Genomic DNA, 15993 nt, shown 5'->3' on the forward strand with positions numbered 1-15993 from the left:
AGGGGTCCTGGCTGGTTCATTCGATGGAGCATTAGACTCTTGATCTCAGGGTCATGAATTTGAGCCCCACATTGGGTGTAAAGTTTACTCTAAAAATTTTGGTGGGGAGACACCTGGATGGCTCAGTGGTTCAGTGCCTGCCTTCAGCCCAGGGCATGATCCTAGAGTCCCGGGATCGAGTTCCACATCGGGCTCCCTGCATGGAGCCTGCTTCTCCCTCTGCCTGTGTCTCTGCCTCTCTCTCTCTCTCTGTCTGTCTCTCATGAATAAATAAAATCTTTAAAACAATGTCTTTAAATTAAAAAAAAAAACAATAACATCTAATAGGTGGTAGATAATGCAGGAGGCATTCTTTTTAGACATTAGCACTGTGGACAACCAAACTAATCAGTTTTAAGTCAGAGCTTGACCTGATAACTTCTGGGAACTGACACTACACCATAAACCAACACTTCGGTGGCATTAACAATTTTTCCACAATGAAGCAAATAAATCCAATTTACACCTATCATTTACGGGGCACTGCCTTGCCAGTAAATGGCAACAACTATGCTGTTTTCCAAAGGACCTCACTTAATCCTTACAATGTTCCCCGGAATGGAGGCAATAATTCCATTTTATATATGAGGAAACTCAGGACGCTTGAGCAATTTTCTCAAGGTCACCAAGGAAGTGTGCTAGATAGCAAAGTGTTGAGCTGTAAGTACAAAGAGCAGATGTTGTTTTTTTCCACACAAAAAAGTGTGCAGGTAAGTAGTCCCAGCCTCTAGCCCAGTTATTCCACAAGGCCACTAAAATACCCATCATCCCTCCCCACCACCTTTAGGGTGTTAGCCCCTGGCCCCAAGGCTCCTTCAGTCTCATATGCCTTCTAATATTCTTTTTAACCTATCTTTAAAAACCTTGCCAGCCTGGGATGCCTGGGTGGCTCAGTGGTTGAGCGTCTGCCTTTGCCTCAGGCCATGATCCCAGGGTCTGGGATCGAGTCCTGCATCAGGCTCCCCACAGGGAACCTGCTTTCTCCCTCTGCTTGTGTCTCTGCTTTCTCTCTGTGTCCTCATGAATAAAAAAAATCTTAAAAAAAAATAAAAATCTTTTCAGCCAAGATCTTGTCCAGCTTTACTTTTTGAAATATTTCAGCAGTCAGCTCATACAGCTCACTGATTTCACAGATGGGGAAATAGATTTGCCCCCAGCGAGATATCAGAGCTAATTAGTTACAGCAGCCTGGAGTCCAGTGCTCCTTTCCATGACACAAGTGTTTAGTGGAGGCGGCAAAGTGCCCACCAAAATCTGTTCTCCCATTTTATCTTGGTCTGTGACTTGCCTACATTTCTCAGCCTCCTTTGCAGGTAGGTGTGGACGGCCACAGGACTAAGTTCTTGCCAATGAGAAGCATGAAGTAGGGACGCCACTGGGGGCTGTCTTCTGGGTGCCGGTTCCCCTTCCCCTTGGCTGGAACCAGCGGTGATCCAGCCTCGTTCATGCAGGTGATAAAATGACAGTGTCCCCTGGATGATGGAAAAGCAACATGATATTAGGAACCCGTGTCTCTGAGTAGCTGCTTGGAGCACAGCTGTCCTGCAGACCTGGACCACTGGCTTCAGAAATGTTAACTCCCCCTCAAAGTTGCTATGTGAGAAAGAAACAAAATTCTTTGTCTCTTAAGCCACTGTATTGTTGAGCCTCTTTGTTATAGCAGCTTAGCCTTTTATCCTAACTGATACAACCATGCAGCTTCCTTTGTACATATTCAGAATAGCTTGACAAGTGACCAGTTAGCTATCTTTTTAGAAAATGGCCCTAACCGCCCAAGCAGGTGATGATCAAATAATGAAATTCCTTCCTGTGGCTACTATCTCAAGATTTCGTCATCCTGGTTATTTAATGATTTTTTTTAAAGATTTTATTTATTTATTCATGAGAGACACAGGCAGAGGGAGAAGCAGGCTCCTCCCAGGGAGCCCGATGTGGGACTCGATCCCAGGTCTCCAGGATCAGGCCCTGGGCTGAAGGCGGCGCTGAACTGCTGAGCCACCCGGGCTGCCCCTTATTTGATGATTTTAAAACATCTTTATGTAGAGACCCACTTAGCTTCTATGCTTTTGTGTAATTATTTCAACAAGTATTTGACTTTCTAGATGTTGGGGATATATAGACAGGTTACAAGCTTGCCTTCTAGTGTTTTCTGTCGTTTTTAATGTAGTGTCTTAAGTAGAAAAACCACTTTGTAGGAACTGAGGCTAAGAATACAGTTACTGACAGTTACAAAGGAACAAACCATGGACCTAGACTATAAATGAACTGTTTCCCTACTTAGCTCTAAAAATCAAGCAATATATTTTGTGGGCTTTTAAGAATATTTTATTTATTTGAGAGAGAAAGAGAGAGAGCAAAAAAAAAACAAGAGAGTGAGGGTATGGGCAGGGGGTAGGGGGAGCATAGCAGTGGGAGAGGGACAAGTAGACTCCCCACTGAGCAGAGAGCCCAACTCAGGGCTCAATCCCAGCACCCTGGGATCATGACCTGAGCCTAAGGCAGACATGTAACCGACTGAGCCACCCAGATGCCCCAAGCAAAATATTTTAAAGACGAAGAATCCAGCTCTCTGATTTTCAAAGTATTTCCTACCCTCTTGAAAACAGCATTACCTGAGCTACAAGAAGTGTAAAGCCTAGTCAGGATTTTTACTTTATGTCAACTTTATCTCAATAAAACTGGGGCAAAAATTTTTTACTGACAGAGGTAGACGGACCTAAATAGCTTGCTGAGTGTTGGAATTAATTACCAGAGCCATTTAGATAGCACTGCTGTGGCCTGGAGACTCTGAGCACCTGGACCAAAGGGCTCTGCTTGTCTGGGGATTAGCTGAGGCCAGATGGTACAAAATGGCACTCCCTATCCTCCCTCCAGGCTGAACAAATAGCCCAGAGCTGGTCTCCATGGTCCTTCCCAGTTCTCAAATGAGATTTGAAATGAGGTATTTAGTAGTAGTTAACAGAGGGAAGCTGAGATTTGTCTGGACTTTGCCACAACTTGCTCTATGGTTATGGAACAGCCATGTTTTGGGTCTCAATTTCCCCAACTGCACAAAAAGGTGCTGAGGATCCTTCCAGGTCTACATTATGACAATTACTGGGAAGAACTTACACTCAAGAGCAAGGTCATTCAGCAGGCAGCAGGCAGCAGGCAGAGAAGGGGAAATCTACCTCAGTGCAATGCCTCAGACCGGGGTACCAAGCTGATTTCTGGTGAGTGTTCCTCTTCCCTAGGCTCTCTGCTGACGGTGAAGGAATTCCATCTTGCTGAGCTTACAGTTTCTAAGAATAGGGGCAATGGGCACAACCACAGGGCCTTATACTTCATAGGTACTTCATGAATATTAGGCGCTTGGCTTGTCTCTTTCAGGAAATTCCTGATTTCCAATTGCCATAGAGATAGCAGTGGGTTCAAAGAGAAGGTGCTGCTCCAGGTATTTCAGATGAAAGGATTAAAGGCTTTTTGAGGTAGGGTTATTAAAACTAGTTTTTCCTGCTTCTCCACCAAAACTTTATTGCTTTAAAATATATTTAGTGGCTGGAGTGAAGAGCGTTTCAGAGACTAAGGCTCCTCCTAAAATTACACCCAGCTTCATAGTGCCTCAACTCCAGGCGGCTGCTCACTAGCTGTGGTCCTCCTGTGTGGAGCCCTTTCCCCGCCGGTTAGCGGGAAGAGGAACAGCATCTCCCTCCCAGGAGTAGGTGGGAAGGAAAAGAACAGTACAAAGCGCTTGTTTGACTCACAGTTAAGTATTCATCCCCACTTCCAGTGGGAAGATGTAACTTTATGCTCTGTTAGCTCCTGAAGTAGTTAATAATAATAATAAACAAACAGACAAACCCTGATTGGGAAATCTGTGTTATGTTTAATATTAGGAACAACTTGGGGGGGATCCCTGGGTGGTGCAGCGGTTTGGCGCCTGCCTTTGGCCCAGGGCGCGATCCTGGAGACCCGGGATCGAGTCCCACATCGGGCTCCCGGTGCATGGAGCCTGCTTCTCCCTCTGCCTATGTCTCTGCCTCTCTCTCTCTCTCTCTCTCTCTCTGTGACTATCATAAATAAATAAAAAATTAAAAAAAAAAAAAAAAAGGAACAACTTGGGGTGGATAGAGACTTGACTTTAGAAAAATTTATTCTTGAAATCCAAAGTCGTTAAAAAAGGGTAAAGGTCAATAAAACTCAAGGGGTCCAGGACATACGAGTGGGGAAGGAGGGAGGAGAGGCCACTGCAGTCATATTGAGAAACCAAGTTTTCCAGGTCATGTGGTTCCATATCTGCAGATTTGGCTCCTAACTCCCGCCCTGGCGTCATGCTGTGCCATGCCACGTATGCCCTCCCCCAACTCATGCACACACTCCCATACACCAACATGGGGGGCAGGTCCTTGGGTTACTTGCTCTTACAGCAATGTCCTTTATTTGCAGCCATTAAAACAGCTATAATTCTGTTAATACTTTATTTTTTTTAATTCTGTAATTATTTAATCAGTGTGAACTTTCTGGATCACCACTGTATCCGCTGAGTCTAGCAATGCACCAAGAACGTGTTAAGTTCTAAGGTATCTGCTGGCTGAATTTGTCAGACTGGCTTTGGCCTCAACCCTGGCATCTGAATGAAGTTCAGTATACAAGGTAAATGAACCCTGTTGAGGTTAACTGGGGAAGTCTAGGGTAGATGGGTAAGGCCCAAAACAAGAGACCTGACAGACGTGGCAGGAGAAATCATGCACCTCCAGATATTGCTAACCAGGTTTACCTGTCACAAGGTAAGGGGACATATTAAAGACTGTATGTGCTAAATGCTATATTTTGGGTAATGGAAAATTTGTTCATTTTTGCACTAAAAACAATTAGTTCTAAAAAACTAGTAAATAATTATTTCGAGAGGAGGGGATAGGGATGGGAGTGAGATTTCTCAATGAACATCTTTTTTTTTTTTTCCCCAAGATTTATTCATTCATGAGAGACAAACAAACAGAGAGGCAAAGACACAAGCAGAGGGAGAAGCAGGCTCCATGCAGGGAGCCTGACGCGGGGCTTGATTCCGGGTCTCCAGGCCCTGGGCAGAAGGCGGCGCTAAATCGCTGAGCTGCCCTTTTTAAAAAATATTTTATTTAGAGGTGCCTGGGTGGCTAGTTGATTGGGCTTTGGCCCTCCACTCAGGTCATGATCTTAGGGTCCTGGGATGGAGCCTGTGCCAGGCTCCTTGCTGGGTGGGGAGTGTGCTTCACCCTCTGCCTCTGCCCCCGTCTCCCACTCATGATCTCTCTCTCAAATAAGTAAAATCATTGGAAGAAAGAAATATTTTTGAGAGCGAGGGAGCCACCTAGATGCCCCTCAGTGAATGTCTTTTTGTATTATTTTGATTTTTGAACTATGTGAACTAGTGGAAAAAAATTAAACTTTTTTAAAATTAAACTTTAAAAAAATGTTAGAAGGAAAAAAAAAGGTAAAGCTATGAAATGCACACTGTTTAAAAAAGGACAACCGAGTTTGATAGTTCTTTACCCTCTCCTCCTACACAGAGCTAACCAAGAATTGCTTTTAAAGGTCCAGGAGAGAGGGCGCCTGGTGGCTCAGCAGTTGAGCATCTGCCTTCGGCTCAGGTCGTGATCCCGGGGTCCTGGGATCGAGTCTCACATGGGGCTTACTGCAGGGAGTCTGCTTCTCCCTCTGCCTATGTCCCTGCCATTCTCTCTGAGTCTCTCATGAATAAATAAATAAAATATTTAAAGGCCCAGGAGAAATGCTCCTTCTTCCATGATCCTCTCCCTCCCCTGCCCTCCCCTCTAAAGTACCATGCTACCCACCTCTTACGACCTTTAGATATTCTTCCCTAGACTGGCTATTTGTAGAGTATGAACAAAGCTCCCTGAAAACAAGAACAGCATCTCATTTTATCTCTGTATTCCCTCTAGCCTCTTACCTAGTAGATTCTGAACAAATAAAATACTACTTGAGTGGGGTTATGGCTTAATGGATACACTGTGTTTGGGGTGATGAAAAAGTGTTGGAAATAGAGGTGATGGTCACAAAGCACTATGGATGTAATTGATCCTGAACTGTAAACATAAAAATACTTAATTTTACGCTAAATGCATACATACATATACTCTATTGCTGGAAATCACACATCTCCAATAACCTATGTATTCCAGGAATATAAGAAGTACTTAGTAAACATTTTCTAAATAATGAATGGACAGCATGATCATATGAAGAATGTTAAGCTTCAGAAAAAACTATGATGTTTTTGTTTTGTGTGTGTGTGTGTGTGTGTGTGTGTGTGTGTGTGTTTAAGTAGGCTCCACACCCAGCATGGAGCCCAATGCACAGCTTGAACTCATGACCCTAAGACTAAGACCTAAGCTGAGGGGATCCCTGGGTGGTTCAGTGGTTTAGTGCCTGCCTTTGGCCCAGGGTGTGATCCTGGAGTCCCGGGATCAAGTTCCACATCAGGCTGTCTGTATGGAGCCTGCTTCTCTCTCTGCCTGTGTCTCTGCCTCTCTCTCTCACTGTCTCTCATGAATAAATAAATAAAATCTTAAAAAAAAAAAAAGACCTAAGCTGAGATCAAGAGTAGGATGCTTAAACGAATGAGCCACCCAAGTGCCCCAAGGCTGTATGTTGACAACAGAGCCTACAGTGTATAAACTAGACATGGAATATACAGTGTTTTAAGGACTAAGGAGACTCAGGGGCAGCCCTGGTGGCCTAGCAGTTTAGCGCCGCTTTTGGCCCAGGGCCTGATCCTGGAGACCCGGGATCGAGTCCCACATCAGGCTCCCTGCACAGAGCCTGCTTCTCCATCTGTCTGTGTCTCTGCCTCTCTCTCTGTCTGTTGTAAATAAAAAAATCTTAAAAAATAAAAATAAAATAAAAAAATTAAAAAAATAAAGAGACTCTTGGAAACTTTTTTTTAAATTTAACTTTCAATAAAAATATAGGCTCCTAACTTAATGTAAAGACAGCAGTGAGAGTAATTATCACACAGGAAGAACTCAACAAAATGTCAAAGTGTTTAGTTTTCAAGTGCCATGTCATGACCACGTTCTTCTCTCCTTCTCAGTGGAATTCCAAGAACTAGTGGTTGAGTTCACTTAATCTTCTCACTGGGGCTGGTCCTTTCCTGCCATTCACCCAAATCCAGAACTCCCGATTTGTGGCCCATAATACTTCAGTCATCGTAAATGAGATATTTTTAGCCAGAGTCAGGGACATAAAACTTCTTTTTTAAAGACTATAGGGAATTCAGATACTCATTACCAAAAAGATCTTTTTTTTTTTTTTTAAAGATTTTTTTTTTTTTTTTAATTTATGTATTATAGTCACAGAGAGAGAGAGAGACAGGCAGAGACACAGGCAGAGGGAGAAGCAGGCTCCATGCACCGGGAGCCCGATGTGGGATTCGATCCCGGGTCTCCAGGATCGCGCCCTGGGCCAAAGGCAGGCGCCAAACCGCTGCGCCACCCAGGGATCCCCACCAAAAAGATCTTCACAAGTATTAAAAAGTACAATCTGTGCTTCTTTCAAAAATAGAACTTTAAGGTTAAAAGAAAAAAATTCCTTCCCCAAATCATCATTAACAGGCACATCAGCCAAACAAGGAGCTAATAAGCCCTGCTATTTCCATGACAGAGAACATTAAAACTACACCACTGAAGGCAGAAAATGGTGGGCGCTTTCTGCAGAGCACTCCCCAGTCCAGATAGGGACATAGACATAACCCTCCCTCCTAAACTGGGTCTCTACCTGTGCAAAGGCTACTAGACATGTCTCTTTAAACACTAGATTCCAGCTCTTTCTCATTCTGTCCTAGGGATCCTTTCTCTTTAAGCTCTTTCTCACGACTTTCTATGGTAGTGACAGCATCTGAGTCCAATCTTCTTCTCTTCTTTAGTCGGTGCAAGTGGGATTTGGATTTTATGTGTGCTAAGACAAAACAAAACAAAAACAACTCATTAGAACTTTCTAGAATCAATCCTAGAAGCATAAAAATTAACTATATAATCCTTTTTAAAAAAAATAATAACAGGACCAACACATGTACTGGTATAGCTGCTTAGCATTTTTAAAAGAAGGATAAGTTACATGGCCAGCAAGCTACCATGCATTAAGTGTACCCTGCTGGGTGCTTTACATCACTAATCCTCACAGCAATCTTGCAGGACAGTATTATTCAGCTCATTTTTATACAGAAGGAAACTGAAGTTCACTGAGGACTTAGATTCTGTCCAAGTACACACAGTAGGTAAGTACTTTGGCTCATCTATAGCTCAAAAGAGACCAAATTTTCCAGAATCAGAGCTCCAGACTCCATTTTTGTAACACAACAGAGCTGTTTCAGAGAGATTACCTTTCAACTCACTCAACTAAAAAGTTACAAACCCAAATCCTTGTCTATATTGCCAGACAGATGCTCTGTCCCACATCAAACCCAGAGCTGTCCTTTCCTCTTCTTCCCCGCTCACACAGGTGGCCCCTCCTGATCCAACATCCCCTATGCCTAGGCTAGATAAGCCATTTGAATGACTAACTCACAAGGTTCACATTCTTCAAGCACACAATGCTCCAGGCAGATAACAGGAAGCATTCTTCTCTGTTGGTCCTTTTCGAGTGTCCACAGAATCAGTAAAGCTGAAAGGCCACTGCTGCCTAATAACGATTTCTGACCTCTCACCCCAAAGAGTGTTCCCACCCTCTGACCAACTCATATTAGCCTCTTTTCACTTATTCTTTTTCAAGGAAATTTTCTTTGGAAGCCTCTAAAGAGAGAGATGACTAGATTAAATGATCTTTGATATATATTTAAAAAAACAACAACATTTTAAGGGTTTCACAGCAAAAAGAATTTTTAAAAAACCATCATTTTAAGGGTTTCACAGCAAAAAGAATTTTAAAAAAAGAGGTTAGAAGAAAAGTTTACTTGGGGGGGGAAAAAGTCAGCTTTATTCTCCAGCTAGAGCCTAAGGCAAAAAAAAAAAAAAAAGGGCTTCTGGCCTGGCTCTCCACGGCAGCAGGAGATGGGAGCAGGGACCTGACAGATGGCACTATAGAAGGGCTCACACAAGCTAAGCTCACAAAGGCTCACAAATGTTGTTTCTTTAAGGCTATCCCTGAAGGACATTCGACAAATCGAACCACTAAGTTTCCTTTAGAAAAAACAATCAGACACTCTCTTTCTCTTCCCCTTTCATCATTATAAACCAGTGACAATCGAGGCTTCTTCTGCCGTTAAGGCAAATCACAGCCATTCCCAGTCTCTGACAATGGAGTTCATTTTGCCAGTGTTACCAGTTAATAGAACTAATCGTTCTATTGGTTGGTATGTGGAAAAAATTCTATTTCTAGGAGAATCTCATGAAAGGCAGTACTCTGAACAGAACGATTCCAGCTACTGGGTATCCTACAAGCCCTACTGTGCTCAAAAGGAGTGACCTTTTAAGAAGTCTCCAAATACAGTGTAAACTCAAGACTTGGAGGCCCTGGCCCTTTCTGGGCTTTGACCAGAGGACTACAAGAATCTGACAGGGGGGATCCCTGGGTGCCTCAGGGGTTTGGCGCCTGCCTTCGGCCCAGGGTGTGGTCCTAGAGTGGTCCAGGATCGAGTCCCGCATCGGGCTCCCTGCATGGAGCCTGCTTCTCCCTCTGCCTGTGCCTTTCTCTCTCTGTGTGTCTCTCATGGATAAATTAAAAAAATCTTAAAAAAAAAAAAAGAAAGAAAGAAAAAAGAAGCTGACAGGGGAGTGCAGTGTGACTATGGCAGAGCAGACCCAGGCTCTAAAAGACAGAGAGCCTTAGGTCAGTGCCCATGCTGGTTGGTCAGGAGTACCTTTATTTATTTATTTATTTATTTATTTATTTATTTATTTATTTATTTATTTATTTAGGAGTACCTTTAAAGACATCACCCTCTGACCACTTTCTCTATATAAGTCTTGCTTTCACAGCTTCTCTCTCTCTTTTTAAAGATTTATTTATTTGAAAGAGAGAGTGTGTGTACGTATGTGGGGGGTAGGGCAGGCAGAGGGAGAGAATTCCCAAGCAGACTTCCCTCTGAGTGCTGAGTTCAATACGAGGGGGTGGAGGTGGGGTGGGGTTTTGCTTGCTGGATCCCAAGACCCTGAGATCATAACCTGAACTGAAACCAAGAGTCAGATGCTTAACCGACTGAGCCACCCAGTGGCTCCTGCTCTCACAGGTTCTCTTAATGCTTTTTATTACAACTTTAGCAATCACCACCATTTCGATATATTACATTAAAGATTATCAGAGACCCCCACTTTCAAAGAATGTACTCAGGAGGAGTAATTGCACGTCCTCCTCCCCTCTCAGCTGTTTCTGCTTCTCTGGTCTCTTAGGTGAGTTGGCTAGTTTCCCTTACAATCCCACCTCACCCGCACTGAGTTCTAAACATGAGGGGCCAAGAAACTCCTATAAGGTAGGATCAGGAAAGTCAAAGGGGCTCTGGAAACTTAACTACAGACCTGTCAGTATAAAATATCTACTCTAGCTGAAATTGGAAGGCAGATGATCTTCCTTTGCAATTCAGAATATAAAGATAACTCTTCAAAATGGGAAAGTTGCCATGAAATGTGAGTACTTAGGGGCTCTTGGAGGAATCTGGCCATCCCTTTACAAGTAAGCAGACTCCAGCATTTAACCTACCAAAGACCTTAAATTTCACAAAGTCACTGTGAGTCACCCTCACAAATGTCTCCGTGCCCCTCCCCAGATCCTACCTGCCCATTCACGGTCCCCAATGATGATTCGATCACAGAGGTCACACATGTGATGACTTCTCCTGTTCTCTGTCTCATTGCATGGCATCTTTACTGGAGCAGCTGCAGGCTGGTGGCCCTGAAAGAACAAGGAGGGGGAGGGGAGAGAAGCAATCAACTCAAAAGAGATTTGGATCTCATTCTCTGATATTAAGGGGAGTGGGATTTTCCCAAGATTCCTTTTTCTCATCCCTGTTCTGGTGGACTACGGACAGATTTTAGCAACAACCTTTCTAAATGTGAAAGTAGAAACACAGCCTCCAGGGATCTAAGGGCAGCCAGCTCTTCTGCTCTATTCCATGGAAAAGAAAGCTTGGTTCCCTGACATGCCAACAAAGGTGCCAGCTAAGGAAAACTCTCTGAAAGCCAGACAACACACAGCACTGTGATTAATAATCACCTGGATGAAACTTTGCACGATTTCAAGAGCAGGTTCAAGAACACACTCTTCCCACTTCGAGACATCAGACACTTCTAAGCCATATACTGGGGGGACTCTGGGACCAGGTCCTAATGACAAAGAGAAGTTGTGAGAGGTCAGCCTCAAAGACCCAATCCATTCTGCTCCCAGGACTCCAAAATCCTCAAAGGAAATATATGGGGCCAAAGAATAAACATTCTGATCATGCCATTCATTCTAACCAGAAACATGAACCAAAAAACTACATACAATCCAAGAATGACCTAGAAGGTTCACATCTGTAGCCAACAAGTCTAGCTGTATAATCCAAAGACTTCCAGAGACAGGATCTTCCAGATCGGTCAAAAAAAACAGAACAGAGTAACAGCTCTAGTGACTACTGCATGCGCAACCATATGAAGATAGCATACCATAGGAGTAAATAAACTAACAGCTCTAAGTAAATGCCTGTTCTAAGTTGCCTATGATCTTAACAGTGATACTGCTCTTCTGGCAAGAGAGTTCGCAGCTTTCTTTAGGAGCAGACACTAGTCTCAGGTTTGTATATATCCCTTCAGCAGCACGGCCCTCATGAAATTTGTTGATACCATACCCATGATCAGGGACTGGGAACAGAAGAGTATCAGTCAATGAGCCACTAAATCTGAGAACTTTAAGAAAGAAGCCATGAAATTAAAACTAGTTGAGCCCCTTCTTTTAGGAACAAGATCTAGAGGAGTATTCAAGAAACATTTTTTGGTAAATACTTCTGAATGGAGAGACGACTAGAGACAGCCTAGAGTACAGCTACAGGCATTCTGTCCCCTGGAGCCAACCCTGTTTGGTCTCTGGTGGTAGCCTCCCCTGTCTATGGACACACTAAATTGCCTTCCACAGCTAGGTCAAGTCAGTTGCCTAAAGACAAAAAAGCATCTCCCCAGGGACAAAAACATCAAAGTCCTTAGGATGCCAACGGCTGGCAGGTGCTGGCCTTTTGATTGTGCCAACCACAAGTAAGATTTTTCATAAAATGGACTGGGCCGCACCTGCCACCACACGGAAAGGTGAGACTGGGAGGGTGCAGGCAGCATCCACAGCACACCTGGCCTTGGCTAAGCTCTGCACCTGTTTCCAGGCCACTCTATATTTTCCTTTCCCCTCTGAGTCCTTTGTTGGGCTTCTGTGCCCTGTCTAAGCACCTTTCAACAAGTTCTCGGCTCCCAGCTGCTATTTCTGGCTTGGGTCCAAGGCCAAGTTGGGGCGGGGAAGTCCCCCTGGCTTCTTGCCAGAACCATGTCCCAGCAGACTAGCCCTGGCCAATCACACACGGCTCCTGGTTTACGAGGCAGCTGTGCCTTTCACTCTAGCACCAGGACTGTGCCGGCATACACATGAATGAGGAATGGGCAGATGATGCACTGTGCCATCAATCCCTCCTGACTCAGAGATGGGGGAGTTATTGTGGCTTTACCACAGGAGGAAGTTTCAAATCATTACAAAAAACAGCTTTTGTTGCAGACTAATTGTTAGCCCTGGAGAGAAGAGAAGCTGCATTAGAAATCTATAGTGAATTTCAGTTGATGCGATTCAATTTTGATTTTAGCTGAAGTAGAGAATTCTCCTATCTGACAGGACATGCAGAGAAAGCAGGGTAAGTAGAAAGAAGTATAAAGAGCCTCTTGGTGCCAGAACTACTCTGGAGAGGTCTGGCAGAGAGTGAGAGCAGGAGAGAGAAATGCAACAATCCGTGGTCACAACATGGATTGAGGTGTTTCTATTCAGAGACCCTGAAGAGCAGACAGTGGAGGCCTCAGCTGTCCTGATCTATAACTGAAAGCAGAAGTCTAACAGCAAAAGGCAAACGGGAAGATTCAGAAACATATTTAAAGAGTGCCTATAAGATAAAGTTGGTGTTTCATTTAATCTCCTTTAAATTAATCTTTTAGCTCATAACCAGAAAATTCCTTACCCAAGGCCCAATACCAATGCTGTCTAGCTGAAATTATAGCTACAGGAAACAAGAAGCATGCTATAGAATACATTGCGGGGGGCGGGGGGAGTGGGTAGGGGGACAGGCCTGCTTTCAATACTGCTTATTCAGCTGGCAGATATTTGGCAAGATTTTTAATGCCTTGAAGCCTCCATTGCCTTATCTGCAAAAATGAAAGAATAGCACCTATCTCACAGGCTTAGTAATATATGTATGGCACCAAATTTAATGTCAAGGACACAGAACAGGGTCAAGTGAAGGAGAATTTCTTTCCCTGTTGCTTAAAAGTGCTGTTCAGGGATCCCTGGGTGGCACAGTGGTTTGGCGCCTGCCTTTGGCCCAGGGCGCGATCCTGGAGACCCGGGATCGAATCCCACATCGGGCTCCCAGTGCATGGAGCCTGCTTCTCCCTCTGCCTGTGTCTCTGCCTCTCTCTCTCTCTCTCTCTGTGACTATCATAAAAAAAAAAATAAAAAAAAATAAAAATAAAAGTGCTGTTCAATTGAAGGCAAACCTGCAGCAACTCTGAAGCACCACATACCAAAATGTGAAGGCAACACTGAGAGAACTGGTGAAGGTTTGGCTTTTTATACTGCTCATGTATCCTAAGAACGATTTTCTTTCTTTAAGCTTTCTTTTGTTGTTAGAAATCTCTACACCCTAAAAAAATAAAAAAATAAAAAAAATAAAAAATAAAAAAAAATAAAAAAAATAAAAAAAAAAAAAGAAATCTCTACACCCAACATGGGGCCCAAACTCACAACACTGAGATTAGGAGTCACATGCTCTTCCAACTGAGCCAGTCGGGTACCCCAGAACCACTTTAATTAGGAAAGCTTACCTACAGAAATCTGACTGCACTCAAGGTACAAAATCTGAAGCTAAAATCAACCTTGAACACCGACCCTAGGACGATGCTGCTGTTATGTTCTTATGTGTTTGTAGCCAACACCCATGTGTTCAACTTCTCATTGGAAAGATTTCATTTGTTTTCTGACACATTACAAAAAAGCATGGTCATTTATGCAGTAGACCCTCTCCCAGATCAGGTCCCCAAAGCTCAGGACAGGTCCAGAAACTAAAGTTCCTTTTTGCGGTGAGTTGAGGACAATCTATACTCTACTGGAAACAAACCCAGGGGTAAGGAAAAACATGAGACTTACTGCTCAAAAACCGGTTTTTAACCCATCGGTTTTGCTTCCGGGCATATCTCTTAGTCACTTGTTTCAAAGACTCGATACCTGAAAGACAAAGTAGATCTAGTAACCTCCAAGTTCTGACCCAGGCAAAAGGCAAGCCCTCCCAGCCCAGGAAAAGAGAAAATCAGCCATAGCAGCACCCTGGAGTACACTTGGTAAACAAAAATCTCAATTCTGAGCTGAAGGCCACTTGGGACTCTTTGGTCTCAGCTCTTTCTCAGATCATACCAGTAGGTACTCTGCCACCCAAGGATGTCCAAGTCTAGGTTAGATGGAGGAATTCACACCTTTCTTTAGGAGCTGGTTACTAGTCTCTGGTGTGCATTTTCCTTCAGTGACCAGGTACTCGTGAAATTCCTTGAAGCCAATGGATTGGAAGATACCATGTTGATAGTCCTGGCTGGGAATAGGAGAGCATCAGCGATGAGCCACTGCATCTGAGAGCTAGCAGGGGCCTTAGAGAGGATCTAGCTAAGCCATTTCATCTCATAGATGAGAAACTGAGATCCTGAGTAACTACTGTCTCTAAATTCTTCCTCCACCCCCCCACCCCAACAGTTCCCTGGTTAGTCCCCTTGAAAATGAACTCCTGGGAATGTCTGACAGATTAGAAAAGTGCAACTGTAACAAGTACACCAGACCTCCTTGCAACAAGCCTTGCCAACGCCAAGGACAAAGGCTAATAAACAAGTAGGTCCAAAGCCAGTACTCTATTTATGGCCTTTGGGTCATATGCAAGGGAGGGAGAGCAGGTTGAAGAAACGGCCAAATCCTCACCTATTTTCTGCAACTTTCTTCTGATTATAGCGTCGGTGAAAATCTCTTAGTTCATCCAAGAGCCCAGCAGCTAGCATGTCATCCACCCTCTTATCCAAGCGCTCATCTAGAACTTCAATCACATTAGCCCATCAACAATCTAGTCTGTCATAGGTGCCCTAGACACTTACACAGTGAATGAATGGACAGGCTGCCACAAAGAGGAGCATTTATTCAAATGGAAGAAGGCATTTAAAGTCCAAGGATTATAGAATAATTCATATTATATTTGTCATACTTAAGACCAAACTTCAATACAAAACAGCCAAAATGAAGCACATGTCTTATTACATAAAGAGAAAGCATACAATTATAGCAACTAAGAAGGACAAATATTTTATTATGGAACGTATATTCATTGTTTACTTTAGAGGCAGCTGAGACCCCTGCTTTACCTTTATTTTTTCCCATCATATTTGTTACTTTAACTTTGTGTTCTTTTATATTTAAGAACTGTCAGATGACACCTTGGACAGGAATAAGAAACTTTAATACAAAGCCACCCTAGGTACCTCTTGAACTACTGAACCAAACAAAGGAGCAAAGCAGAATCAGGGGTCATAATCATTCAGATGTGGTGGTCAAAAACTTTACTATGATCAAAGGTAGTGGTCAGCTTTATTATGAATCAGATTCCATTATTTTATGCTAAATTGCAATACATGTTTTTATTTACAGAAATTTCATTTAAAAAATTAACTTTTTCTATAAACTTGTACCTGAGATTAATTTAACAGTAAATTTTCACCATTTCAACCATATTCTACA

The 15993-nt window shown here is 43.3% G+C and overlaps 1 protein-coding gene across 4 annotated transcripts in view; it reads right to left on the reverse strand.

The window, feature by feature from the left end:
* Positions 1 to 1107: 1107 nt before the first annotated feature.
* TRIT1 (tRNA isopentenyltransferase 1) overlaps positions 1108 to 15993 on the reverse strand; it is a 46504-nt gene continuing 31618 nt past the window's right edge. Inside the window, exons 6-12 of one of the 4 annotated variants that reach the window (XM_041738855.1) lie at positions 15187 to 15298; positions 14697 to 14809; positions 14374 to 14451; positions 11221 to 11330; positions 10782 to 10899; positions 7792 to 7971; positions 1108 to 1511 (exon numbers count right to left, since the gene is read on the reverse strand). In XM_041738855.1, coding sequence (XP_041594789.1) covers positions 7820 to 7971; positions 10782 to 10899; positions 11221 to 11330; positions 14374 to 14451; positions 14697 to 14809; positions 15187 to 15298 — 683 coding nt within the window. In that variant the 3' untranslated portion in view covers positions 1108 to 1511; positions 7792 to 7819. Of the gene's footprint in view, positions 1512 to 7791; positions 7972 to 10781; positions 10900 to 11220; positions 11331 to 14373; positions 14452 to 14696; positions 14810 to 15186; positions 15299 to 15993 lie in introns of those variants that run through there. The other 3 variants (XM_041738856.1, XR_005985300.1, XR_005985299.1) reach the window with 3 other exon arrangements.

The sequence above is a fragment of the Vulpes lagopus genome, chromosome 23 (genome assembly GCF_018345385.1).
Source record: "Vulpes lagopus strain Blue_001 chromosome 23, ASM1834538v1, whole genome shotgun sequence".
NCBI classification, from domain to species: domain Eukaryota; kingdom Metazoa; phylum Chordata; class Mammalia; order Carnivora; family Canidae; genus Vulpes; species Vulpes lagopus.